Source organism: Sciurus carolinensis, chromosome 11, assembly GCF_902686445.1.
Source record: "Sciurus carolinensis chromosome 11, mSciCar1.2, whole genome shotgun sequence".
Classification (NCBI taxonomy): domain Eukaryota; kingdom Metazoa; phylum Chordata; class Mammalia; order Rodentia; family Sciuridae; genus Sciurus; species Sciurus carolinensis.
Window position 1 is genome coordinate 68,634,592 of NC_062223.1, and position 27,885 is coordinate 68,662,476.

Here is a 27,885-nt window from a genome sequence, read left to right on the forward strand (position 1 = left end):
CCCATGTTTCCTGAATATTTTGGCTATGGTCTATTATCATCTTTACTTTATTGCTAAGTTTTTAAGATTATACACCTTGTCTTTGAGACCTGGAGAATTCATCTTTTGTATCATCTAACCTACTAGTGATACTTTTCATTAAATTTTAATTTGATGAATCGATTATTTTATTTCAAGGATATCTGTTTGGTTCTTGATAACAATATTTATCTATTTATTAAAATGATCTTCCACTTCCTGTATTCTATTTCTTGGTTCATTTCTTACATCTACTTTTAGGTCCTTAGTCATTTTAACCATCAACTTTATTTGGCATTTTGTCTACTTTAATATCTGAAGTTATGCAATGCAACTCCCCCAAACTTGTTTTGGGTTCCTTACACAGCTCTCACTATTCTGATGAACTTGTATATCTACACAGAATAGCCTTCCTAATTTATAGAAAAAGTTCTTGTGAAACATGACCCACATTGCACTGAATTCCCACTTTGATTTTTTTGAGAATTGGCATCTTAATGATACTGAGCTGTCCATTGTTATGTATATGGTATATCTCATTTTATTTGATTATGTCTTTTTTAAAATTTCTTCTTAAAATTATTAATGTTGGTCCATCTACTCCTAAATATTTATGCTCTTGTCATATTATAAATATTTTTCTTTTTTAATAGTAGCATGTAAAAATAAAATTCCTCATGTATATATTATGCTTTTATCCTGCTAACTTACTAAATTAGTTCTAATATATGTTTTGTAGATTTCTTAGAAATTTCTGCATTAATAACTCTACCTTAACAAATGGAGAGTTTTGTTTCTTGTTTAATTTTTATGTTTCTTTTCTTTCTATATTATTTTGTATTACCTTTTTTCAAATACCTATGATCTACTGTATAACGTTGACTGAAAGTATGGTTAGGGTGGGTTCCATTACCCTGTTCCCAAACAGATGGAAATCATTTTCTACTCTATCATTAAGAACGATATTGGTTGGTGGAAAACAATACATAAATGGTCCTTGCCAGACTTTTTATTTTTCTTTTTCCATTTCCTACTTGCTTTTAGATTAGTTGAAATTTTTGAATTCTACTCAACATTCACCACTGGCATTTTTGGCATATATTTTTTCCTGCTATTTAAATGATTACTCTTGAGATTACAATATATGTTCCTAAAGTTTCACACTTTACCTAGGGTTAATATTGTAGTAATTCAAGTCAGATATAAAGATACTGAAACCTTATATTTTAATTTTCTCATGCTACATTTATGTTGTTATTATTGTATCTCTTACATGTATCTAAACAAAGATATTGATATTATAGAATATTGGTATTATATATTATTGCACATTTTTATTTGAAGAGTTTTATGTATCTTAAAGGAATTAAAAGGAATACAATCGATTTTTATATCAAACAAAGTATTCACCATTTTAGATTCTCTTTATCCATTCTTGCAAGTGAGAGATTCATTGTCCCCTGGTTGTCCATCTTCCTAGTTGCTTAATCAACAACATAAGTGAAACAACTGTAACTTGATTCAACTGTGATAAGGTAGATACCCAGACATGGACTTCCATAACTTATCCATTTGAAAGTTAAGGGAATAATGTGTATGCACTGCATTCCAGCCTACATTACTTGGGGTTGTGCTCAGGGACCTTAGCTGCTTCCACATCTGAAAAGTCTTGCATAGGGACTGGATAGCTGACTGATGGTCTCCCAGAAGGTCTTAGGTTTCAGAGAAAAAGTGGAACATGGAAGTGTACACTTTGCTGGATGGTACTAGACGAAGGAATCCAACAGGATAAGGTGGAATCTTGTAGGACAACAGGTGGTTTGAACTCCTCAGTCTCCATTCTCATTTGAAAAATGAGGATAATAAACTCTTCACAATGGTGCATGCCTCTAATTCAAGTTACTTATGAGTCTGAGGCAGAAGGATTGAAAGTCTGAGGTCATTCTCAGGAACTTAATAAGACATAACCTAAAAATAAAAATATAAAAAAGAGTTAGGGATACAGGTCAGTGGTATTGCATGTGGGCTCAGTCCCCAGTATTACCAGAAAAAAATAAGGATAATAAAAGTTCCTACTTCATAAAACTGTTGTGAGGATTAAATATGTGTAAAATGTTTAGAATAGTGATTGGCATAAAGTAAGCTCTAGGTGAATATTGGTTACTATCTTCGTGGTGGTAAACCCCACTCTTCAAATGAGAGTTTTCATGGGTTGAGATAGGAGATTTTCAAAATGGAAGTAGTAAGAGAATAAGGGTGAGACTACGTTTTCAGGTTGAAGATTCCCGCATTTCACCTTGAAATATCTACATCACAAGGCACTACTCAAGAAATAATGCTTTGAGATTATTTCTCATCTGGAAGTTATTCAAACATCTTTTTAAAATTGTGTACTTCTAGCTATTGTGAATTGAGCAGCTATGAACATTGATGAGGCTGCATCACTGCAGTATGCTGATTTTAAGTCCTTTGGGTATAGACCAAGGAGTGGGATAGCTGGGTCAAATAGTGGGTTCATTTCAAGTTTTTCAAGGAATCTCCATACTGTTTTCCAGAGTGGCTGCACCAATTTGCAACTCCTCCAGCAATGTATGAGTGTGCCTTTTCCTCCACATCCATGCCAGTACTTATTATTGCTTGTAAATTACAATAGCTAGATTGTGGAACCAAACAAGATGCCCTTCAACTGATGAATGGATAAAGAAACTGTGAATATATATATAATTATTATTATATATATATATATATATATATAATGGAATATTACTCAGCCATAAAGAAGAATAAAATTATGGCATTTGCTGGTAAGTGGATGGAGTTGGAGAATATCATGTTAAGTAAAATAAGCCAAGCCCAGAAAACCAAAGACTGAATGTTTTCTCTGATAAAAGGATGATGTTACATAATGAGGAGTGTGGGGGGGGAGGAGAAGAATGTAGGAACTTTGGATGGTGTAGAGGAAAATGGGGTGTGAATGGTATCATCTACGTGGTGTACAACCATAGAAATGAAAAGTCAGACTCCATTTGTGTACAATGAATCAAAATGCAGTCTGTAAAAAAAAAATGTGCACTTCTTTATACAACTCTCAAGACAGTTATTTCCTTACTTTTGCTGTGCAATGAATGTTCATAACTTAAAATATTTATTACTTAAAATTCAAATTTAAGTTCCACCTTATTCCCTATGGTATATAATGCAATGTGTTAACAAATATCAGTACACAATATTTATCAATAAACACCTATTTAATGATCAAAACTAAGGATAGCATTTTATATCTGAAGCTTAGTATTGAGTATTTCTTAATCAGAAATATCAGAGTTCACTTGGAACTGACATTTATGTATAAGACAATGTATATAGGACATATGCTCTTTAGTAATTATTAAACAAAGGTTGTGGAACTAGGGAGGTAGATAGAAAGAAGAGAAAAAATTGACCACTTGGGAATTGACAAAATCTTGAAGGAGTAGTTACTTTTATGTTCAAATTGAACTTCTCAGTATCTATTACAGAAAATAATGATACTCTGTGATCCCTTTCTTTATCCATTCATTTGAATCTCTACTGTCTTCAGAGATTTTTCCCCAGAGGAGAACAAAAGTAAAAGACAGCTACATGACCACTATATTTTTGGTCTATTTCTGAAAGATGAATGAGTTCTCATTTCAAGAGGTAAGACTTTGACTTTTGTTAGTGAATCTGATGTGTTGAATTTCATTTACCTTTGGAGAAAACTTTATTCTCTAAAGTTATCTGTGCTCACAGAGGTTGGTGTGGAAAGAGGGCAGGTGAAATTAAGCAATGATCTAGTGGGCAATATTTTCTTATTTTCTGTTTTTGCCATAGATTTCAGGGGAAGGAAGAAACAGGCACAGCCCAAGTTACCAGAAAGCCTTGTTCTCTGCCCATAAGACAGAAACTTATGGTCTTTCAGCACTGTACAAACTTGGCCCTCTATCAAAATGCTAATGTTGAGATGCTTTGGGAATTCCTTAGTATTTAAGTTGAAGATCTAAAAATGTAAGGAGAAGGGGCTGGGGTCATAGCTTAATGGTAGAGTGTTTGCCTTGCACGTGAGGCACTGGGTTCTATCCTCAGCACCACATAAAATGAATAAAATAAAATAAAGCTATTGTGTCTATCTATAACAGAAGAAATTTTTTAAAATGTAAGGAGAAAAAATCTTTGCAGAATATCTTCTGGTATTTGTGCATCTGAGTGTTAGAAGATAATTTTAGAAAAAACTTGGTGTATGCACTCAGAAAAGGTGGAGATGAGGTTACCTTGATCAGAAATTTGGTTATTGTTCTTAATTTTTTATTCTGTTTTATTCAGTTGTATATTATGTTGACAATAATATTATTTCATATGACAAAATGCCAATTAGAAATCATTATTACATCCCTGGGATGAAACCCACATGATCATGGTGCACTATCTTTTTAATATATTTTTGTATGCGATTTGCTAAAATTTTGTTGAGAATTTTTGCGTCAATGTTCATTAAGGATATTGGTCTGAAATTTTCTTTCCTTGATGTGTCTCTGTCTGGTTTAGGTATCAGGGTAATATTGGCTTCATTGAACGAGTTTGGGAGGGTTCCCTCCTCTTCTATTTTATGGAATAGTTTGAGGAGTATTGGAATGAGCTCTTCTTTAAAGGTTTTGTAGAACTCGGCTGAGAACCCATCTGGTCCCGGACTTTTCTTTGTTGGTAGGCTTTTGATGACCTCTTCTATTTCATTGCTTGAAATTGGTTTATTTAAGTTGTGTATGTCCTCCCCGTTCAGTTTAGGTAATTCATATGTTTCTAGAAATTCGTTGATGTCTTCGAGGTTTTCTGTTTTTTTGGAGTATAGATTTTCGAAATAGCTTCTAATTATGTTTTGTATTTCAGTCGTGTCTGTTGTGATGTTTCCTTGTTCATTCCGAATTTTAGTAATTTGAGTTTTCTCCCTCTTTCTCTTTGTTAGTGTGGCTAACGGTTTATCAATTTTGTTTATTTTTTCAAAGAACCAACTGTTTATTTTGTTAATTTTTCCAATTGTTTCTTTTGTTTCAATTTCGTTGATTTCGGCTCTGATTTTAACTATTTCCTGTCTTCTACTACTTTTGGTATTGGTCTGCTCTTCTTTTTCTAGGACTTTGAGCTGTAGTGTTAAGTCGTTTATTTGTTGATTTCTACTTATTTTTTTGATTGCACCCCATGAAATAAATCTTCCTCTAAGTACTGTTTTCATAGTGTCCCAGAGATTTTGATATGATGTGTCTTTGTTCTCATTTACTTCTAAGAATTTTTTTATTTCCCTCCTGATATCTTCTCTTATCCATTCATCATATAATAGTGTATTATTTAATCTCCAGGTATTGGAGAAGTTTCTGTTATTTATTCTGTCATTTATTTCTAATTTCAATCCATTATGATCTGATAAAGTACAAGGTACTATCTCTATCTTCTTGTATTTGCTAATAGTAGCTTTGTGGCATAAAATATTTGCTGCTGAGAAGAAAGTGTATTCGCTCTTGGTTGGATGGTATATTCTATAAATGTCTGTTAAGTCTAAATTATTGATTGTGTTATTGAGATCTATGGTTTCTTTATTCAATTTTTGTTTGGAAGATCTGTCCAGTGGTGAGAGAGGCGTGTTAAAATCACCTAGTATTATTGTGTTGTGGTCTATTTGGTTTCTAAAATTGAGAAGGATTTGTTTAACATACATGGATTCACCATATCAACAGACTTAAAGTTAAGAATCACATGATTATTTCAATAGATGCAGAAAAAGCATTCGATAAAATACAGCACCCCTTCATGCTCAAAACACTAGAAAAAATTGGGGTAGTGGGAACATTCCTTAACATTATAAAGGCAATCTACGCTAAGCCCATGGCCAATATCATTCTAAATGGTGAAAAACTGAAAGCGTTCCCCCTAAAAACTGGAACAAGGCAGAGATGCCCTCTTTCACCACTTCTATTCAACATCGTCCTTGAGACTCTAGCCAGAGCAATTAGACAAATCAAAGAAATTAAAGGGATACGAATTGGAAAAGAAGAACTCAAACTATCCCTGTTCGCTGATGACATGATTATATATTTAGAGGAACCTGGAAATTCCACCAGAAAACTTTTAGAACTCATAAGTGAATTCAGTAAAGTAGCAGGATACAAGATCAATGCTCATAAATCCAATGCATTTTTATACATAAGTGATGAATCCTCAGAAAGAGAAATTAGGAAAACTACCCCATTCACAATAGCCTCGAAAAAAATAAAATACTTGGGAATCAATCTCACAAAAGAGGTGAAAGACCTCTACAATGAGAACTACAGAACACTAAAGAAAGAAATTAAAGAAAACCTTAGAAGATGGAAAGATCTCCCATGTTCATGGATAGGCAGAATTAATATTGTCAAAATGGCCATACTACCTGAAGTGCTATACAGATTCAATGCAATTCCAATTAAAATCCCAATGATGTACCTCGCAGAAATAGAGCAAGCAATTATGAAATTCATCTGGAAGAATAAAAAACCTAGAATAGCTAAAGCAATCCTAAGTAGCAAGAACGAAGCAGGGGGTATTGCAATACCAGATCTTCAACTCTACTACAAAGCAATAGTAACAAAAACCGCATGGTATTGGTACCAAAATAGACAGGTAGATCAATGGTACAGAATAGAGGACATGGACACAAACTCAAATAAATACAATTTTCTCATACTAGACAAAGGGTCCAAAAATATGCAATGGAGAAAAGATAGCCTCTTCAACAAATGGTGCTGGGAAAACTGGAAAACCATATGCAATAGAATGAAATTAAACCCCTATCTCTCACCCTGCACAAAACCCAACTCAAAATGGATCAAGGACCTCGGAATGAGACCAGAGACCCTGCATCTTATAGAAGAAAAAGTAGGTCCAAACCTTCAACTTGTTGGCTTAGGATCAGACTTCCTTAACAGGACTCCCATTGCACAAGAAATAAAAGCAAGAATCAACAACTGGAATAGATTCAAACTAAAAAGCTTTCTCTCAGCAAAGGAAACTATCAGCAATGTGAAGAGAGAGCCTGCAGAGTGGGAGAAAATCTTGGCCACTCATACTTCAGATAGAGCGCTAATTTCCAGAATCTATAAAGAACTCAAAAAACTCTACACCAAGAATACAAATAATCCAATCAACAAATGGGCTAAGGAAATGAACAGACACTTCACAGAAGAAGATGTACAAGCAATCAACAGATATATGAAAAAATGTTCAACATCTCTAGTAATAAGGGAAATGCAAATCAAAACCACCCTAAGATTCCATCTCACCCCAATTAGAATGGCGATTAACAAGAACACAAGCAACAATAGGTGTTGGCGAGGATGTGGGGAAAAAGGAACACTCATACATTGCTGGTGGGGACTGCAAATTAGTGCAGCCACTCTGGAAAGCAGTGTGGAGATTCCTCAGAAAGCTTGGAATGGAAACGCCATTTGACCCAGTTATCCCACTCCTTGGCCTATACCCAAAGGACTTAAAATCAGCATACTACAGAGATACAGGCACATCAATGTTCATTGCTGCTCAATTCACCATAGCCAGATTGTGGAACCAACCTAGATGCCCTTCAGTTGATGAATGGATAAAGAAACTGTGGCATATATATACAATGGAATATTACTCTGCAATGAAGAAGATAAAATTATGGCATTTGCAGGCAAATGGACTGAAATTGGAGAATATCATGCTAAGTGAGATAAGCCAATCTCAAAAAATTAAAGGACGAATGATCTCGCTGATAAGCGGATGAGGACATATAATGGGGGGTGGGAAGGGTTAGCATTAGGTTTAGGGTTAGGTTTAGGGTTAGGGATAAGGAGTGTGGTAAGAATGAAGGAAAGAAGGACTGTATAGAGGGAAAAGATGGGTGGGAGGGGTGGGGGGAAGGGAAAAAAATAATGAATCAACATCATTGCCCTATGTAAACATATGATTACACAAATGGTATGCCTTGACTCCATGTACAAATAGAGAAACAACATGTATCCCATTTGTTTACAATAATAATAAAAAAAAAACTAGATTAAAGTTAAAAAGATGTTGCTTAGAAAAAGGGATTATAAAATAAGATCATTTGATCCCATTTAAAAAAACTGTAGATAGTGCTAAATTATTAAAGTTTTAAATGAGGAGTAATTAAGGGTTGGTTATGTACCAAGTGAATAGATTAATTCAGGAAAATTTCTGTTTTTCTGAGAAACTAAAGGGATAGATATCACTCAGGTTGTTGGGGAATTGTATTTGTTTAAAAAAAACCTAAGAATTCTGTTATGTCAAGTTATAAAACCAGTAGACATATTAAGCAGCTAAAAAAAAAAAAAAAAGAAATCATTATTACAGTAGGAATGAATCTATCATGTTTTTTCATAGTGATTATATGCCTATTCTAAAATACTTAATGCAACAATATTTTTAACTTTAAATATATACAAATTATCTGGCAAATTTACAACAAACTTAAAATATAATAAGCAATTATATGTGCATATATATGTGATATGATTCGAATATCTATCTCCATATATACATATATATACACAATTCTTAGCTGTCAGAAAGCTAATAAGCTAATAAAGTTTAGCCAGTATTAAAGTCTTCCTTACAAAAATCTGTGAATAAAAAGAAAAAAAAACTATGAATATTCTTTTTTCCTAATACAGTCAGTGTTCATTTTTGTTATTCTCATCTGCCTTGTATTTCAAGTTTTTGACTTAAAACCTCATTCAGTGTATTTTTGGAAAACATATAATATATGAAGAAGGAAAGACATTACGTGAAGGAATTTTTCTGGTGTTTCTACTAGAAGTAACTTAAAATTACTGGTAGGGTCATCATTGCACATAAACAAGTACTGGTGTTTGAACATCTTTATTTATAGTGATTTCCCATATACATTAATGAAAATGAGACCATCATATTTACAAGTGCTCTCATGCCATGTCTTTACCATGGGTTCATTTTTCAGCAGCCACTGTCCCATGGATCCCCTGGTCAATGGGAACCTCACTGCAGTGACAGAGTTCATTCTACTGGGCTTAACAGATGATCCAGTCCTCCGAGTCTTCCTCTTTGTGACCGTCCTCTGCATCTACCTGGTGACCCTCTCTGGCAATCTCGGCACCATCATCTTATCAGAGCCTCTTCTCAGCTCCATCATCCCATGTACTTTTTTCTGAGTCATTTAGCTTTTGCTGACATAGGCTATTCATCTTCCATCACACCCAATATGCTTGTAAACTTCCTGGTGGAGAGAAACACCATCTCCTATGTTGGATGTGCCATCCAGCTTGGCTCAGCCGTGTTCTTTGGGACAGTTGAGTGCTTCCTTCTGGCTGTCATGGCGTATGATCGCTTTGTGGCAATCTGCAGTCCACTGCTTTACTCAACCAAGATGTCCTCTCACGTTTATCTCCAATTACTTGTAGTGACTTATACAGGTGGTTTGTTCAATGCTTCTTCCTTTGCCATTTCTTTTTTTTCTTTACTCTTCTGTGGACCAAATGGAGTCAACCATTTTTTCTGTGATTTTGCTCCTTTAGTTGAGCTCTCCTGTTCTGATGTCGATGTCCTTGCATTTGTTTCCTCATTTTCTGCTGGCTCCATCATTGTGGTCACAGTGTGTGTCATCGCCGTCTCCTATGTCTCCATCCTCACCACAGTGCTGAGGATGCGCTCCCCCGAGGGGCGCCACAAGGCCTTCTCCACCTGCACCTCCCACCTCACTGCGGTCACTCTCTACTATGGAACCATCATCTTCATCTATGTGATGCCCAAGTCCAGCTTCTCCACTGACCAGAACAAAGTGGTGTCTGTGTTCTACACGGTGGTGATCCCCATGCTGAATCCTCTCATTTATAGACTCAGGAACCAGGAGATTAAGGGGGCTCTGAAGAGAGAGCTTAGTAAGAAAATATTTTCTTAGTTATATCTTCCATTTTGTCAGGCTTGATATAGTAAATGTCCCATAGACATAATGAACAGAAACCAAGTGCCTGAGTTTGATACCCATCTTTCAACACATATCCAGTATAGAGCTTTTCAGTAAACATAAGTCTTTGATTTTCAGATGAAGTAATAATTCAGGGATTCATTGTGAGTCACCTTTAATAAAACTAAATCAAGTTTAAAATTAAGAACACAAATTGGTTCATAGAAAACAAAGTCTGCTGGAAATCCTTGTGAAGTGGGAATCAATAGAAATAATGAACAATATAAACAAAATCAACAAGATTTAAAATGTGGGAATTAACTGACATAGACTGTAATATTACTTCAAGTAAAATAGTAAAAGATCACTTGAAATGTATGCAATCACAGAATGCAAACCAAACTAAAAAGCAACGCAGAGCAATCATACAGAACTTCATAACTGAAAACTTCACCATGCCTACAGACTTATAGCAGGTGTGCTTTTCTGATGATCATAATGCTGAGTTTTTACCTAGACTTCCAAGTGATAGCACAAGCAGAAGAGCATCCTAGCTTAGAGACCCCATGACCCCAACTGGAAACAATTTATCTTACAAGATGAGATGTAGTTCAGGATTCCCTGCAAGGGTTGCTTATAGTTAAAATAATCAGACACTGGAAAGCATATGGTAAAAAACAGAGTGCATTTCATGTGTCATCCTCTCAGTCCAGATGTAATTCACAATTAATAAATCATTTTTGTTATAAGCAATGCAGCCCATGACCAGTTGATATTTCAGTTTCCTAGGATTTATGGGAAATTTAGTCAAAGTCAAATTTGATTTTAGAGAAGACAAAATATTTTGTTAATCCCTTTTCTCTAAAGGGTACAATGCACATCATCACGCATCCTAAATGCTATGCAGTTTTGATTTATAATTCTGAAAAAACGTACTGTTTAGGAATCCATTATGGATCACAGGTGGAACATAAGACCCTGAATACTGCTATTTGAGAAATGGGCTACCTTTTCTGTGTGCAAAGTTCATGATTCTCAGAGAAATTATAAAACATCTTCAGATTTTATAACAGAGGCACTACTATAGTCTTCACAGTTCTGTAGTTTTTTGTGGAACGTTCTCAAATCCTTTGCCAAAACAATATACCTATTAATAATGAGGACATTTAGAAAATAATGGCATAACAAAACTGTAAGTTTTTGATTGTTGATGCATTTTACAGTATTTTTTCTTTGACTATATCAATGTTATTGGCACATGTTAACCTTCTTGACAGGAAAAAAATAATAGCTAAGTGAAAACTAAAACTCACCTCTCAGGTAAATCAAACGTAAAAGGTAATTATTTTATTTTATTATTTTTTGTTGAGACAGGTTCTCACTGAGTTGCTTAGGGCCTTGCTGAATGGCTGAGGCTGGCTTTGAATTTCCAATCTTCTTGCCTCAACCTCCCAAGCCATTGGGATTACAGGCATGGGCCACCATGTCCAACTTGATATATTTTTCAGAAAGGATTTTTACACCAATTTTTAAGTAGCACAGGGTAAAAAATCTGAACTACAATAGGCAATATTAATAAGAGCTCAATTCATAATACCCAAGCTAGAGAGCCAAGCTAGGTGCCCTTCAACATATGAATGGATAAAGAAAATGTTATCTATCTATCTATCTATCTATCTATCTATCTATATATACACACACACACACACACACACACACACACACACAATGGAGTATTTCTCAGCCATAAAAAAGAATGAAATTATGACATTTGCTGGGAAATGGATGGAACTGGATACTATCATGATAAAGGAAAGAAGCCAGACCCGGAAGGCAAAGGTTGAATGTTTTCTCTAATATGCAGAAGTTAATCCAAAATGGGGGGCATGACTAAAAAAGACTAGAAGAAAGAGCAGTAGCACAGACAAAGGGAAATAAAGGGAAGGGAAAAGGGAATGAATCTGACCTAACTTTAGTATGATATATATGAATATGCCACAGTGAAACTCACTACAATGTACATCTACAAGACCCTAATTAAAAAAAAAAAACTCAAAATAAGTAGCAGAAAGATCAGTAGAGTAGAGGGAAGGGAATGAGGGAAGAGGAAGTACTGGAGAATGAATTGAATTAGAACAAATTACATTCCATGCTTTTATCAATATATCAAAATGAATTCTATAATCATGTATAACTAAAAAGAACCAATAAAAATAATTTGCCAAAAATATATGTAGAATATATTTGGATCACAGCAACCCATAGCAAAGAATAAGCAAAATATATATTTAAATATTGACCTAGAATTGGAAATGAGCATAAGTCCCAACTTGTCCTTAAAGTTTTCAGTTTTCATTTCTATAATGCAATAAAGTCAGAATTCAACCAAAAGATAACTAGAAAACCTCCTTTTATTGGCAAATAAATTAGTATGTCATTAAATATTCCACATGTCAAAGAAGAAATTCAAAATAGATATTAGGATGCAAGTGAATGATCAGAAAAATTATATATATGCATAGATATAAACTTGTGATAGAGGTATACAGTTTTATAAGAAAATTTATAAACTTAAATTCATGTACTAGGAAAATGCTAAAAATTAATGATTTGTCTTCATTTCAATACACTGTAGAATAATAAAGAGTAGGGAAGAATTCAAAATGCATGCTGTAGAAGGAAAAGAATTGTAAAATTAATGGGAGAAATTAATCAAATAGGAGATTTACACAGTGGAGCAGAACACCATAGTCAGATATTTATTTTCTTACAGTGATTTTTGTTGATATTTTATATAAAAGTAAAAATGAAAATACAAATGACAAAAATTAGAAAGGTAAAAAGAAATAGGACTATAGATTTTACAGATATTAGTAGTAAGATTGAATATAAATAATTCTATGTAAATTTTTTTTATAATTTAGATAAAATGAAAAGTTCTAAAAACAATAAAACTTACCCAAACTAACTCAAACACAGTAAGAACACTCTAGGAATCATCAACAATTAAAGAGATTCAATTAATGTATAAAAATCTTCCCACAAAGAGTAAGTACAAATAGAAATGTCTCACAATAAGGGTTACTAAATAGTAAAGACATTCAAGGAATTAATAAATCCAATATTATACATTGAGACAAAAGAATGTACCCTTCAACTCAGTAATAACACGTCAGATGTGTTGATACTAAAAAACAACAATGATAAAAGCAAGGGCGATTATAGTCCAACTTTTTATTCTGAAACTAGATGAAAAAATCTTCTGGAATATTAACAAACTTAATCAGTAATATATGAACATAAAAGAATATCAATATAAGGTTGAGTTTATTCTAGGAAGGAAAAGCAGATTTAACATTCGAAGCTCAACAGAGATTGAAGTAATTAGAAATTAGAATCAAACAAATCCTTTAGCTGAAAACCATAGTAAGCAAATTTAAAAATGTGACAGAAGGCATCAAGAGCAGAATTGATCAAACAGAAGGAAGAAGCAGTGAGATCAAAGGCAGCTTATTTTAAAACAAGGTTGGAGGTGGAAAAAGAATGAGGAATGAAAGATAATGAAGAAAGCTTATAGGAACTCTGTGATAGTATTCAAAGAGCAAATATTTGGGTTCCAGGTTTCCAGAGGAAGAATGACAAAGGGGTCAAAACCTTATTCAAAGAAATAAAAATGGAGAACTCCCCAAGTCTAGAGAAGGACACAAAAATCCAGGTATAGGAAGGTCAAAGTTCATCAGTTAAATTCAATTCAACCAAGTCTGTTCAGGGACGGAAGCAATCTCTCAAATGTTGAAGACAGAGGGTTATCATAGCAGCAAGAAGTAAGAAACAGGACATAAGGGTGTTCCAATTCACCTGACAGCAGACTCATGTGAAATCTAGAAAAGCTATCACATTGAAATTTACTTATTTTGGTATCAGGGATTGAAACCAGGGGCACTGAGCCACATCTCCAACTCTTTTTTATATTTTATTTAGAGATAGGGTCTCACTGAGTTGCTTAGGGCCTCGCTAAGTTACTGAGGCTGACTTGGAACTCAAGATCCTCCTGCCTCAGTCTTCCAAGCTGCTGGGATTACAGGTGCACCACTGCACCTGGCAACAGAAGTTTAGAGTAGAACAGTGGTTACCAGAGGTTGGGAGTTATGGGGGAGGTGAGAAGGCTGGGGAAAGGTTGATCAAAGAGTACTAAGTTACAGTTAGGAGCAAGATGGTCTCTTGTGCTAGTGCACAGTAGGGTGACTAGATACAATAATGCACTGTCATTTCAAAAGCTAAAGAAAAGATTTTAAAGTTTCATCATAAAAATGATAAATGTTTAAGAAAATAGATTTATTTAACCTTATTTAAGCATTACACAATGTGTACATGTATCAAAACATAATAAGACACCCCATTGATATGCACAATTTTTACAAACAACCTTGTACACTACAGTCAATGAAGGACAGAGACTGGCTTTACTAACTTGTTCGGAAATTTACAGAGAACCTTTTACAAAGATGTAGATATGTAGACAGATGGAAGTCTAAAACCTGAGCATTATATCTGCCCAAATCTCAGACTTTCCACAGAATTATTTAAGCATGCGCTAGTAAAGAAGGAGATCTATCCACAGATGGTTGGATTACGTACAGTAAGATATTTGAGTTTGCTTCTATTTTCACTGAGGGAATTATTAAACACAGACATCAAGGTGCAGAAAGATGAAACAGTGATGAACTGAAGGATCAGAAGACAGAGCTTGGGAACAAATGAGCTGGAGGAAATTTGGTGGTTATCTAAATGTAAGGGAGCTGCAAACAAGAATAAACTGTTCAAATTACAGGTGAGTGACAAATTCAATCATTGAGGAGTCTCCCTAGGAGACCTGGTTAAGAGCACCAACTAGAAGTTCAAAGAACTTCACACACACACACCACTATTCAGCCTTGAAAAAGACGATTCTATTACTGCAGCAATATAGATGAGGGATAAAACTGGGGGACATTATAGTAGGTGAAATAAGATGTTCACTCTTAAGATATGGAATGACTTCCCCCACTAAGTATGGGAAACATGAAGACCCACAATTATCACTTATAGTCAATATATTACTGGAGGTCCCAGGCATGCGATAAGGCAAATAGTAAAATTAAGCAAGATCAGACAAGAAAGAAGTAAAAGTATCTCTATTAGCAAACAGCATACCTGTTTACAAAGAAAATTACAAAAGATCTCTAAAGCATACTACTAGAATTAATTTAGTAAGGTCGTTGGAGATGTTATAATTAATGCATAAAACATTAATGGTATTTTAAATATGTGGAGCAAGAGATTGAAAACAAAAAGATAAAACCTAACTTACGATAGGTAAAAAGAAAAAATCCCAAAATGCTTAGGGATAAGTTGATGACAAAAGTTATGCAAGACTTTTGCACTAAGAATTATTGAGCTTTGATGAGAGGAAATAAGGATCTAAAGAAATAGAGGTATACCATGTTCATGGGGCAGGATAAAACAATATTATTAAGAAGCAACTTCTCAAAAAATTGAACTCTGTGTTCACTGAAATTATAAAAATTGTGGTAGGATTTTTTGTAGAGATTGGTAAGTGAAATCTAAAATTTATATGAATATGAATACCAATTGGAAAAAGGAAAATAGTTTTAGAAAGTAGAACAAAGCATAATTATTTGCAATACATAATTTTCCAAACTTATCATACATCAACTGTAACCAAAGTGTTTTATATTTTGTAACTCTTATGGTTTGTGGTTCTTTTGTTATACCTACACGTTTTTGCCAATACCCCAATGCAAATATTTACTTTCATTTATCTATAGGATTTTATTGTTTTATATTTTGCATCTATGATACATTTTGAGTTAATTTTCTAATATGGTGTGATATAAAGATTGTATTTTTTTCCTGTGTAGATATGCAGTTGTTCCAGTAATAATTGCTGGGGCCACAGTGGAGTCCATGTTGGCAGGTCTACTACCAGAAGCTCTAGCCGGTGTGGATCCTTTCTTGTTTCTGGGTGAATGGATTATCTCCAGTAACTTGGTGTGGTGCTGGGATGCAGGTCCACTTCAAGGTCTGCAGATGGCAGGCTGTAATCATGTGAATAGACAAGCATGACTTCTCTAGGTCCCTGGGAGGGCTCCTACTGAATCCCTGGGTAAGTCCTTGGAGAGGTAGTATAGTCACAGTGTGTGGTTGAGAGATGCTGGAATTGAATCACAGTGCTGTTTCAGGGTCCACAGTTGAGACTAAGTTTTTTAAGCTTGTCTCTAGGAACACAGATGAGTGACATGCTTTTGCACCTGTTTGTAGAAGGCAATAGAAAGAGTCTAACTGATTTATAGGGTCATTCCAAGATCCACAATGGGGTCTGGTTCAGTGGGCCAGACTACAAGGGAAGGAAATATATTTTGATATCTTTAGGTTCAAGGACATACTGACTTGTGGAGTCAGACACTCTAGAAGAGGCATGGCGTGAATGAATGTACAGTTGCAAAATTTGAGGATAGACAATAATAATTCTACATATCAAAATAAATAACTTTGAGATGCTCTACTTATTGGAATTTGTCAAAAGAGCTGTAGGAATGATGGGACCATGAGTTAACCCTTTAGACATATAAAGGAAGGTGGGGTATAAAGGTGAATTTAATCCAGTATTTAATGTATTTTATTTATTACCTGCTCCCTTAATAGAATATGTGCTTAGTCACATATTCTGCTTACTCACAAAAGTATCTTAAATTGCTCTATTGAGGGGTGAGGAGACAGAGTTCCAAGACACTAAAATAAGGAAAATCCCAATGTGTACAAGAATTTCAGAATAATCTGAAATGTTCTGCATTAAAATGGTCACTATGTCAAAATAATAATTTCTTCCCTTAATATTCTGTCCTTCAGCTCCAATGTTCCTTTATAATTTGATTCAAAGATTATCTTAATTGAAAAGTATTATGATATCATCATCCTAACCCCAATTAAGCAGATAAGTTATTTGTTCTAAATATGCTTTGGGAAACCAAGAACTCTCTCCTACATTTTCATTAAACTAGAGATAAAAAATTCCAAAGGACACCATAGAAGAAGATGTCCCTTTGGGGAGGGCCAGTCAGGCATTAATGAGTCACCTGGTTCCATAATTCATTTCTGTACAATAAACCCAAGAATCTTCCTCTCAAAGGGGCAAGAGCAGTAAGCCCTGGAGGATCTGTCATGTTCTGTTGGAGCCTTCTTTTTTCTACCATTGCACACAAACACCCACTTCATCCTCACTGCATCTATATAACTATTTTCCTTGATTGGCGGGTGCATTCAATGGCTCATTTGGTTGAGTGTTCAGTCCCGAATTACCCATTAAAATAAATGGAAAACATTTACTTTATAAAGTCCTCTTTGGAATTCAGGATCAATAATTCTGCTTCTAAAAGGTAAGTGGAAGATTCATGGATTTTGTTAAAATAAATTTTCATTTGTTCAATAAGAAATTGAAAACAAAAAAAAACTATCTTCATCAACTTCAGTTCTTGACCTCTGTAGAAACCACACAACACAGGCATTGTGCAAAAGTCCTTCTGGGTAATACTAGACCACTTGCTAGAGACTGCAGGTCAGTTTGCATGGTCTGTGGAAGCCAAAACTGTTGCTGAGCTTGAGCATCAGGGAATATGAAAAGTAAATCAGAAGAAAAAGCCTGACATTTGGGGTAGTTAAAGGTCACAGAGCTGTGCCCTCTATTCCTCATCACAAGTGACCAATGTTTTGAAGAAAAAGATATTTGGCCAGAGTCCTGACCCAAGTGGACTAGTGTGAATAATAGTGGAAGGCTCTAGACTTAGGAAGTGAGGGCAAAAATCACTGGACATATTATGCATACGGATGGCATAGTCCAGAATTAAATAGGCATCATTTACTGTACTTCCTGTCTTATTTTTGTACTTGTGGTGAAAACCTCTTGATGTGTAGGGAAAAAAATTATAGTCCTCATCAAACAAGTTGCAAAATTGGAAATCTACCACTACTTCATTTTTATTTCATTAAAAGACGTTACTTAACCCTGATGCATGATCAAATACCTGTGGGTAGTATTTCTTTTAATCTCACAGCAAAGCTGCACTATAGGGATAATCATTCCCTTTTTACAAGTACAAACCAAGTGTCAAAGATATTAAGTACCATGCTCAAGTCAATACAGCTGGCTAGTGGGAGGCCCAGGATCTGTCCTCTGACTCCAGTCTCCCGTGACTCTGTGGGCAGCACAGACTGACTCATAGGATGTCAAATGTGAGTCAAATTGCTCTCTGCGCTGTGCTTGAGTCAGAAGGCAAAGGGCAGGAATGCTGCTGGGTGCTGAGCCTCATTACTCAGACCAGAGTGTGTTCAGAGTCGGACAAAGAGGATTTGAAGGGACCAAGAAGCATGACATAAGTAGAAAAGCCAAAGGAACTGTGGGTGCTTAATTTTAGAAAAGGGGGGGCATGATAGCTGTGTTCAAATACTTCAACATTGTGATAGAGAAAGTAGGTGGTTTATATCATTAAACTCATGGGGAGACAACCACAAAGATTAAAAAAAGACTTAACTACAGTGCTAACACCAAAAGTAGTAAACTACCTAGCATGAGTAATTTAAACTCACTTAATAAAGATCAATCAAAGAAGAGAAAGAACACATAAATTGCAGGTTCTCAACTATTAGTTCATTATACTTCATCATTCACCAAAGAACTCAGTTCTACAATTGGGGAAAGTAAATGTATACTTATTCTTAAGCCAGAAATTTTAAAACTTTTAAGGAGAAGACATTTTGAAGACATTTAAAGCTGATATTTAATGTATCTTGTAAATGTTTAAAAGTTAAGACTGCAATAATGTTATTGGCAGAAAATTGTGTTTCTATGAATATTATAAGTAGTAAATTTGAGTAGAAAATCACAGCATCATGTTAACATGAAACTTGAAAACCAAGGTTGCAAAGAATAAATGTAGGAGGGAGATACTTGTGTGTGTGTGTGTGTGTTGTGTGTGTATGTGTTTAGTGCTGGGGATCAAAGCCAGGCTTCACATGTGCTGGGCAAGCTCTCTACCACTGAGTTATGTTCCCTGCGCTAGGAAGATACACTGAGAAAGGTAATTAAAGATGGATTATGAAAACCTATAAGCATGATGCTAACAAGTTTAATATACATTCAATATAGTATTCCACTTAAGAGGATTACTGATGAACATGGGAAATATTTCATTGACAATAATAAGTAAAAACATAGATTAAAAAATGGAATACACAATATTATTATGAATATATATCTATATACAATTGTATATATCCCCTAATTAAATAAACTAAAATGTGAGGTATTATTAAAGTTAAAGATGTATAGAAGAGACTTTATTTAATTGTTGAATAATATGCAAGACAATAAAAGTAGAGTGAAAGGGGAGGTCCTGGGGAATAAATTGACCAAGCAATGTATGTACATGTATGGATATGTAACAACAAAACCAACTATTATGTATAATTATAATGTACCAATACAATTTTTTAAAAAATTAAATTAAACATATGTGAAAATATTTAATTTAATATATCTGTAGTCCTTACCTAAAGGGATTGTTATTTAGCTGAAGTTAGTGGAAATAAAAAAGATGTGCATAAATGAAATTTTCAGAAATTAAGATAATTTCTAAGTAAAATAATTTTCATTTTTAATATTTGATGAAATCCCTCAGAATTACTTGCTTTCTTTGGTTTTTTTTCATATTGATAAATGTAACTTACTTTTCTAACTTTCACTGAATTTTCAGTATGGCTGCTATAAATTTTGGTGTCTTTCCTAATTAATCATAATTATTATTTCTCATTAATTCTGCTTTCTTAGGACTTCTTCAAAACACAGGAATTTGGCCTTTGTCCTACAAAAATGGCAGAATGTGGAGAAGGCTTTAACAAAGTGCAGCCAAGAACTCAACAAATCAATGAGCAATAGGGGGCAATTTGGACTAGTATTTTCATTCTTACAAATCATAGGGATAAACTACCTTGGAGCACAGAGCATTCTTCTTTTGAAATATTGCCTTTAGAAAAATAACTAGGGACAAGAATGGAGGAAGGAGGGACTGTATAGAGGGAAAAGAGGAGTGTGAGGGGTGAGGAGGGAGGAAAAACATATCAGAATGAATCAAAAACTATTACCCTAGGTAAATGTATGATTACACAAATGGTATATGCCTCTACTTCATGTACAAACTGAGAAACAAGATGTATCCCATTTGTTTACAATGAAAATAAATTAAAAATATATATATATAAAATAAAAAAAAGAAAAGAAAAAAAACCACCAAAAAGAAAAAAAAATGTAAGAAAAATAACTAGGAACAGGATTACAATTTAAACTTATCATATTTTGTCATGTTGTCCTTCTGATGTTTGATCAATTTGTAGGATTCCTTGTTCTGGCAGTAAAGGAGTTTGAACAGCCAAATATCCAAAAGGAAAGTTGCTCAATCAAATTAAGGTCTACTCACTCAGTGTATTATCATGCAGATCTCAAAAATTATGCTTGTGAAGAATTATGATGTAATAAAATAATTACACTGAAATTAAAGTAAATATACCAGAAAGGAGCTCATATGCTGAGCTAATGTGAAAGCATTAGAAGAATTAAATGAGTCACTTTGGCATCATCTGCTTTTTACTGGCAACAGATCACTACAGCACATAATTGTGGGTTGCAAGAATAAAATAGTGTAAGGAAGGAGGAAAATAAGAAAAGAGTAAAATTGACCCATCTGTGTGGACACTGGGAATAAAACAAGGAAATGAAGAGATAAAAATGGGAAATAAATTGTAAACCAAATTAATAGGATGGAATACAACAAGAGGAAGAGACTTAGGAAAACTCCCAAGTTGCAGACATCAGAGTTTGGTGAATGGTGATGTCCTTCCCTAGATATAAAATACATAGTTTAATGAGCTACTAGGAGTCTCATAATTCTCAATGATATTGGAAGTCCCATTCTCCACAGCTCATTAAAACTATGGATCTGGACCTTGGGAGAGAGATCTGCCAGGGAGTAGAGGTTTGAAAGACATTTTTATATAAACATTACATGAAGAAAAGAATTTACCTCAGATTGTACAAACTGAAGCTCACAGGTCCTTTTTTGCAAAGAGAAAACAATAACAACAACAACAACAACAACAATAACAAAACCCAATCCTTTGGAGCACTGATATTTACAAGTTGGACAGAGGGAGAGGCCACTATGAATGGGTCTGTGGAATAATCAAAGAAACAAGAATGTGTGGAATGAAAACACTAAGAAACATCCTCATTTCCTTAACAGGAACAAGTCACACAGAGATGGAGGCTGGAAACCACACCACTGTGACAGAGTTCATCATCATGGGGTTGACAGGAGATCCTACACTTTGCGCCATCTTCTTTGTGATATTCCTAGGAATATATGTTGTCACTTTAGTGGGCAACACCAGCATCATCGCTCTAATAAGAAGTTGTTCTCAGCTTCACACCCCCATGTACCTCTTCCTCAGCCACCTGGCTTTGGTGGACATTGGGTATTCCACATCAGTCACACCTATAATGCTTATAGGATTCCTAGGACATGGAACGGCCCTCCCTGTGGCTGGCTGTGAAGCCCAGCTTTGTTCTGTGGTGACGTGTGGGACCGCTGAGTGCTTCCTGCTGGCTGCCATGGCCTATGATCGCTACGTGGCCATCTGCTCTCCTCTGCTGTACTCCACCCACATGTCCCCCAGAGTCTGCATCCTCCTAGTGGGGACTTCCTACCTGGGTGGCTGTGTGAATGCTTGGACATTTACTAGTTGTCTACTGAGTCTGTCTTTCTGTGGACCAAATCGAATAGATCACTTTTTCTGTGACTTCTCCCCTTTGTTGAAACTTGCCTGCTCAGATGTCTCCTTAATTGAAATCATCCCTTCCATCTCCTCCGGCTCCATCATTGTGGTCACAGTGTGTGTCATCGCCGTCTCCTACGTCTACATCCTCACCACAGTGCTGAGGATGCGCTCCCCCGAGGGGCGCCACAAGGCCTTCTCCACCTGCACCTCCCACCTCACTGCCGTCACTCTCTACTATGGAACCATCACCTTCATCTATGTGATGCCCAAGTCCAGCTTCTCCACCAGCCAGAATCGAGTGGTGTCTGTGTTCTACACGGTGGTGATCCCCATGCTGAACCCCCTCATCTACAGCCTGAGGAACAGAGACGTGAAGGAGGCCCTGAGGAAGGCAACTGCCAGAATATATCCTTAGGATCCATTCTTTGAATTTAAGACAGCTAGTGAACTGTCTAGTGTTCATTTACCCACTTAGTATCTAGCACATGCTAATTAACTGTTTAAATTAAAATCATACTTCTTTGTTCTAATTCTCAATTTTAAGCACTTTTAAACCAATTGGGAAGCACCTTGAGATCAGTTATAATGATAGTACTAGCTATCACTATTATTGAGCTCCTTCAGACGCCAAGCCCTTTTCCTTTATTTAATTTATGTAGCAAACAAGAACTTATACTTGTTATGGACCAGGTCTCATTCCAAGCATATTGCATCCATTTACTCATCTCTTCCTTTAACAGCCCTGAGAAGTGTTCCTATTACTTCTAATTTGGAACAAAGAGTGAATAAGTCATGATACAGCTAACGTGTGGATCCAGTATGTGAATCTAGAAATTCTGGTTAAAAAACTTCTTGCTTTTCCATTTAATTTTCACAGAAGTACTGTGATGCAGGTAATTACGAACCCTCCTCAATTTGCAAAGAGAAAACAGACTTAGAGTGTGCATTAGTTTGTGCAGGGAGATGTGTGTTCCAGTGCTCTGTTTCCAGGCCCTGTGTAGTCTGTGCCATACTGCATGGCTACGAAGACTTCAGTGCTGCTACTAAGCTAGAGCATTTGGGTTGAGTGATCAAGCCTAATCTAGTACCTTATGTCAACCATTTAAACAAAGTCTACCCCTAAAAAGGCCCATGTGGTAGAGACTTAGGAACAAGAGTGAGAACAGAAAACTGGACTGATAACAATCTTTAGGGAATCATGTCTTGAACAACCCATGATTTCACTGGCAGTCTATCCCTGTTAAAGGGGCTGGGGTTGTAGCTCAGGGGCAAGAGCACTTGCCTAGCACGTGTGAGGCACTGAATTCAATCCTTGGCACCACATAAAAATAAACAAATAAAATAAAGCCATTGTGTTAAAAAAATACATGTTAAAAACAAATAACTTATTCCCATAATGTAATCTTTTATTTGTAGAAATTTAATATGATGTCTTTTAATTATAAGCATTTCAATAAATATGTTAACAATAATCATCATTGCATAGGTCTGAATCTACATAGAAATCTGTGAAAAAAAAACCTAGAAATATTGTCTACAGATACAAATGACAGTAAAGGAATTTGGGGAAGAATGATCTACTCTTCTTCACATTATTGCCATAATAATGGAAAAGGTAAAGAGACATTTGCTGAGCTCAGGACTTCCAACTCAAACCAAATACTGAGACAACTATTGATGACATCTGTAAACAAGACTTAGAATTTTAAATTTTCCTTTACCTTGGTGTAATGGGTTGGAAGAGTTGGGAGATATAAGAAAACAAAATTTTACAAAGTGAAAAATATTAATAATACACTATTAAGTGTAACAGAAAACATTTATAATACTATTGCATTATTTAGGTAGAAAATGCCAAACAATATCTGAAAGGTAGTAAGGATAAATTAAAAGTCCTGAAATGATTAAATAATGGTGTTTTAGGAACATTGTGTTTTGAATTTATCTTATTTTATACTTGAATTTAAAATAAGAAAACATTAAATAATATATGAAAATGACACACTCTGGTTCTCAATACAATGTAGCTGTGCAAAAAGGTAAAACATAGATGTTAGTTTCCACTTTGGGTACTTAAAGGATATATTCCACTTACCTTGTAGGAACAGCAGAACTTTAGTCACATAGAAAATCCCTGTGAACTTGGCAAGGCCTCTTTTCCCCACAGTCAAGCATCTTGCATATCAGAGGGATGCAAAATCCAAGAGAATGTTTTTCTAGTGTTGTTGGAAAGAGTTCAGGTCAATGTGATGGTTTACTGAGCACATATTAAATGCCTGGCATTGTATTGATACAAAAACAAATAAACCAGTCTCTGACCTCTAAACACTTACTATATCACAAGAAACCTATGTGTACCCTTGTCTAGAAGTAATATGGCACCCAAAATCACAATATAGTAAGTACAAGAAAGTACAGTAGGCCAAAGGAGGGCCACTTTTTCCAACCACGATTGTGAAATAACTTTCTGGAAAATAAAACACTAAAACAGTCTTGCAACATGACTGGATAAAGCAAGGTAATGGTGATGGAAGGATGTTTCAGATATAAGGTAGCATAGAAATGGTACATAAGAATGAAAAAGCAGCATATGTGGAGAATCACATTTATGAAGCACTAAGACTGAGGTGGGGAGAAGTGGTGACGGACAGTGTCAATTGGAAACAGTTCATGAAAAGCCACAAGTTCCATGTGAAGGTGTACTTTACCCAGAAAAGAACTATTGAAAGCCTTTATGCAAGGAGTAAAATGGTTAGATGTATTTAGATCACTTTAACAAAGTGAAACTTTACCTTTAATAGTGACTGGTTAGGAGGCAATTATAATACTCCAAAAGACAGAGGATAAAGATTTGAGCCAGGGTGATAGAAGAATAGAAAATAAGAAGGCAATGGGTTTGAAAAAAAGTAGGAGAGAGAATCGGCAGTTTGATTAATGGATGGGGAGCATTTAGAGACAAGGAATGTTCCAGGATGCCTCCCATAGTCTAGGTTTGGTGAATAGATGCTGTTACTAACACCGGACTCCTCACTGAAGTTCCCAGGTAGAATAGTGAAGAAATAGACTGCATTATAGAATCAGTAAAATCTGTTATTACTCACACCTGGTCTTTGTCATCATAGGAGCAGATGATTCAGTCCCAATCAAAGTAGAAAATTGACAAAGATAAGCCATCTTCAATCTATTCTTTTTTTGAAAAAAAATGTTTATCAGTGAATTATAGTTATATATGATATTAGGATTCATTTTGATGTAACTATACAAATGTAGCATAAATTTGCTCCAATTTAGTCTCCAGTTATTCTCCTTTTCCTCTCCCCCTCCCTGCCACTGTTCCTTTTCCTCTATTCCACCAGTCTTTCTATTTATTTATAGTTTTTTAAATTAGTGCATTATGGATATACATAAAGGTAAAATTCATGGTAGTATATTTACACATGTATGTAGTATAGTTTGATCAGTTTCATTACACTGCCAAATTTCACACCCCCCAACCCTTCCTCTTAATCCCCTTCCTCCACTCCAGTGATCCCTCCTCTATGTCCATGGATTACCCGCCTCCTCCTTTTTTCTCCTTATTTTAGTCTAGCTTCTGCCTATGAGAGAAAACATTCAACCCTTGACTTTCTGCCTCTGGCTTATTTCACCCTGCATGATGTTCTCCAATTCCATCCATTTACCAGCAAATGCCATGATTTTGTTCCTCTTTATGACTGAGTAAAAATCCATAATGTATATATGACCATAATTTCTTAATTCATTGAAGTATTGACAGACACCTGGGTGGATTTCATGATTTATCTATTGGGAATTGTGTTTCTATAAACATTAAGGTGTCTGTATCACTATAGTATACTAATTTTAGTTCTTTCAGAAAAATACCAAGGAGTGGAATAGCTGGGTCATAGGGTGGTTCCATCCCTAGTTTTTTTTTTTTTTTTTCTTACAAAACACCTCAATTTTTACTCATGGTACAAAAAGTAATAAATGATACATTAGCACAGAAAAACACATAGCTTATAGCTCATCCTTTAAAACCAGAACAGATAAGTGAAAAGTCAGCACAGATTCTTATTTTTACTATAAAAAATAAAATCAAAAGTACACATTGGGAATTGAACTGTTTTCTTCTTTCCAGGGATGTGACATACATGTTTTCTGGTCAGTACTAAACCAAACATTGTACTAAACCAAAGCTGACAGATGACCAGTAAAGCTGTCCACTGCCTCCTACTCATGCTGAGGTAGACCAGTGGACACCATCTTGGCAGGAGAGATTCTGAGAGAAAGAAATTGCAGATCCTTACCTACCCCAATAAAAAAACCCAACCAACTGGCTTACACAGAAAGGGATTTAAGCAAACTTGCACAAACACACCTGACGTGCTGTGACAGCAGGGTAGCTCCAGCCTGTTTCCAGCACACAGCAGACGTTCATCAGTGCCGGCAATACTGGTGCACCCATGTGAAAAGCATCTTTACCTTCACAGCACTAATGACTAAAAAGCACATAGCATATAATACTTTGATCTTTAGGTGGATAATCATGGAAGTTCCAAGGTCATACCCATTAAGTTTGCCTGAGTATTCATCTATAAAAAATATTTTTTCAAAAATAATGCTTGAAAGAGACTTCTAGAAACATGATGTAGTGGAACTACAGAAGACATAGTGTTACAAGGATTGCGTATGTTAGGACTGGGAGTTGACTTTCACATGTAGCTTTTAGGGTAAAGGACATCTCTCTTGGTTGATCCCCACAGCCAGCACAAGCTGTGATCAGAGGAGATACAGAATCTTAGTTAGGACCGGCAGCTGGCTCCAGTAACTCTCTAGATAATTACTTCCAAACAAAACCCCCATTGAGGGCGAAGGACTGAAACTCTGAACCATGGAAAAAAGAATAGCAAGTGTACAAAGGAATCATGCAAAGCCTGCTGGGAAGAAGAGGGTTCATGGTGGTAGTTAAGCATGTACTGGGGAAGGGCCCCCAGATGGAGTGGCTGACATGGGCTTGATCAGAGGGGCCTGACTCAAGAAAGATGACTAGCTGGGGAGGCGAAGAACACTAATACAAGATGGTGTATCAAGAGAAGAGGGTCCAAATGTCTAGTCATGTTGTTTCTGACCTATCAATACTGAACACACACCACGGGCTGCAGACCAGACTCTTTCCGAGATGGACTCTTCCGTGTCATTAGCCGAAGTCTCTCTGAGTCTGTTCGACCGGTGACGTCTAGACTGATCCGTTCACTGCCTGGAGGGGACCCGGCGCTGCAGGTTATTCTGGGAAGCTGGCCTAGAAAGTGATTGCACAATGACGTCACCACTAAGTCACGGCTTAAGTCCAGTCCCCGGCCTTCCGTTTCTGCTCCATAGTCCAGAAACATTCTTTAAAAGCCAGAAAATCTGTAAGTGTGAGCAGCATATGGAATATGTCACCAGCCACTTCATCTTCATGGCGCTGTAGTGTAGCTGTGAAAGCGCCGTGTTAAATCCAGGCATCGGCCCCAGCAGCTGTTCTTCAACGTGTTTTTCCACCAGAGAAATATATTCATTAAAAATGGGCGCACAGATGAGTTCATTCTCTTCTGTCTTCACACTCCTGGTAATACTTGTCCATGAAATTTCTCTGTAATAACTGGAACTCATCATCCAGGATAATGTCCTCTAAATATCCAACCACAGCCTCAAATCCTGCATCGGATGCCGAGAAGGACGGCGCCGCATCCATGTCCGCGGGCGAGCCGGCCCTTCGGCCTCCTCTCCCGCCGGGCGGGGCCCAGCCTCCATCCTGCTCTGCGGAGCCCACAGCCACATCGAGGGGACGGCAGCCCGCCAGTTCGGAGGAGCCTCGCTGCCCGGGCTGCAGGCTGCTCACGGCCCGGGCCCGGCCGGCTCAGCGCCTAAGCGCGAGGCTGGGCCTCAGGCTTCTGGCTGTGGCCGCGCACCAGCTGGGCCTCCTCGCCCAGCGAGGCCGCCCAACCAGGCTGCTC

General features: G+C 36.1%; 1 protein-coding gene and 2 pseudogenes across 1 annotated transcript; 2 read left to right on the forward strand and 1 right to left on the reverse strand.

The window, feature by feature from the left end:
- The first annotated feature begins 9,053 nt into the window (after positions 1-9,053).
- LOC124958903 (olfactory receptor 502-like) lies at positions 9,054-9,997 on the forward strand (annotated as a pseudogene).
- An 11,374-nt stretch (positions 9,998-21,371) lies between these two features.
- Positions 21,372-22,304, forward strand: LOC124958894 (olfactory receptor 491). The gene has a single exon (XM_047517450.1). It carries the CDS (start codon positions 21,372-21,374, stop codon positions 22,302-22,304), a length of 933 nt encoding a protein of 310 aa, XP_047373406.1.
- Positions 22,305-27,139: 4,835 nt separating this feature from the next.
- Positions 27,140-27,623, reverse strand: LOC124959504 (ADP-ribosylation factor-like protein 2-binding protein; annotated as a pseudogene).
- Between the last annotated feature and the right edge of the window lie 262 nt (positions 27,624-27,885).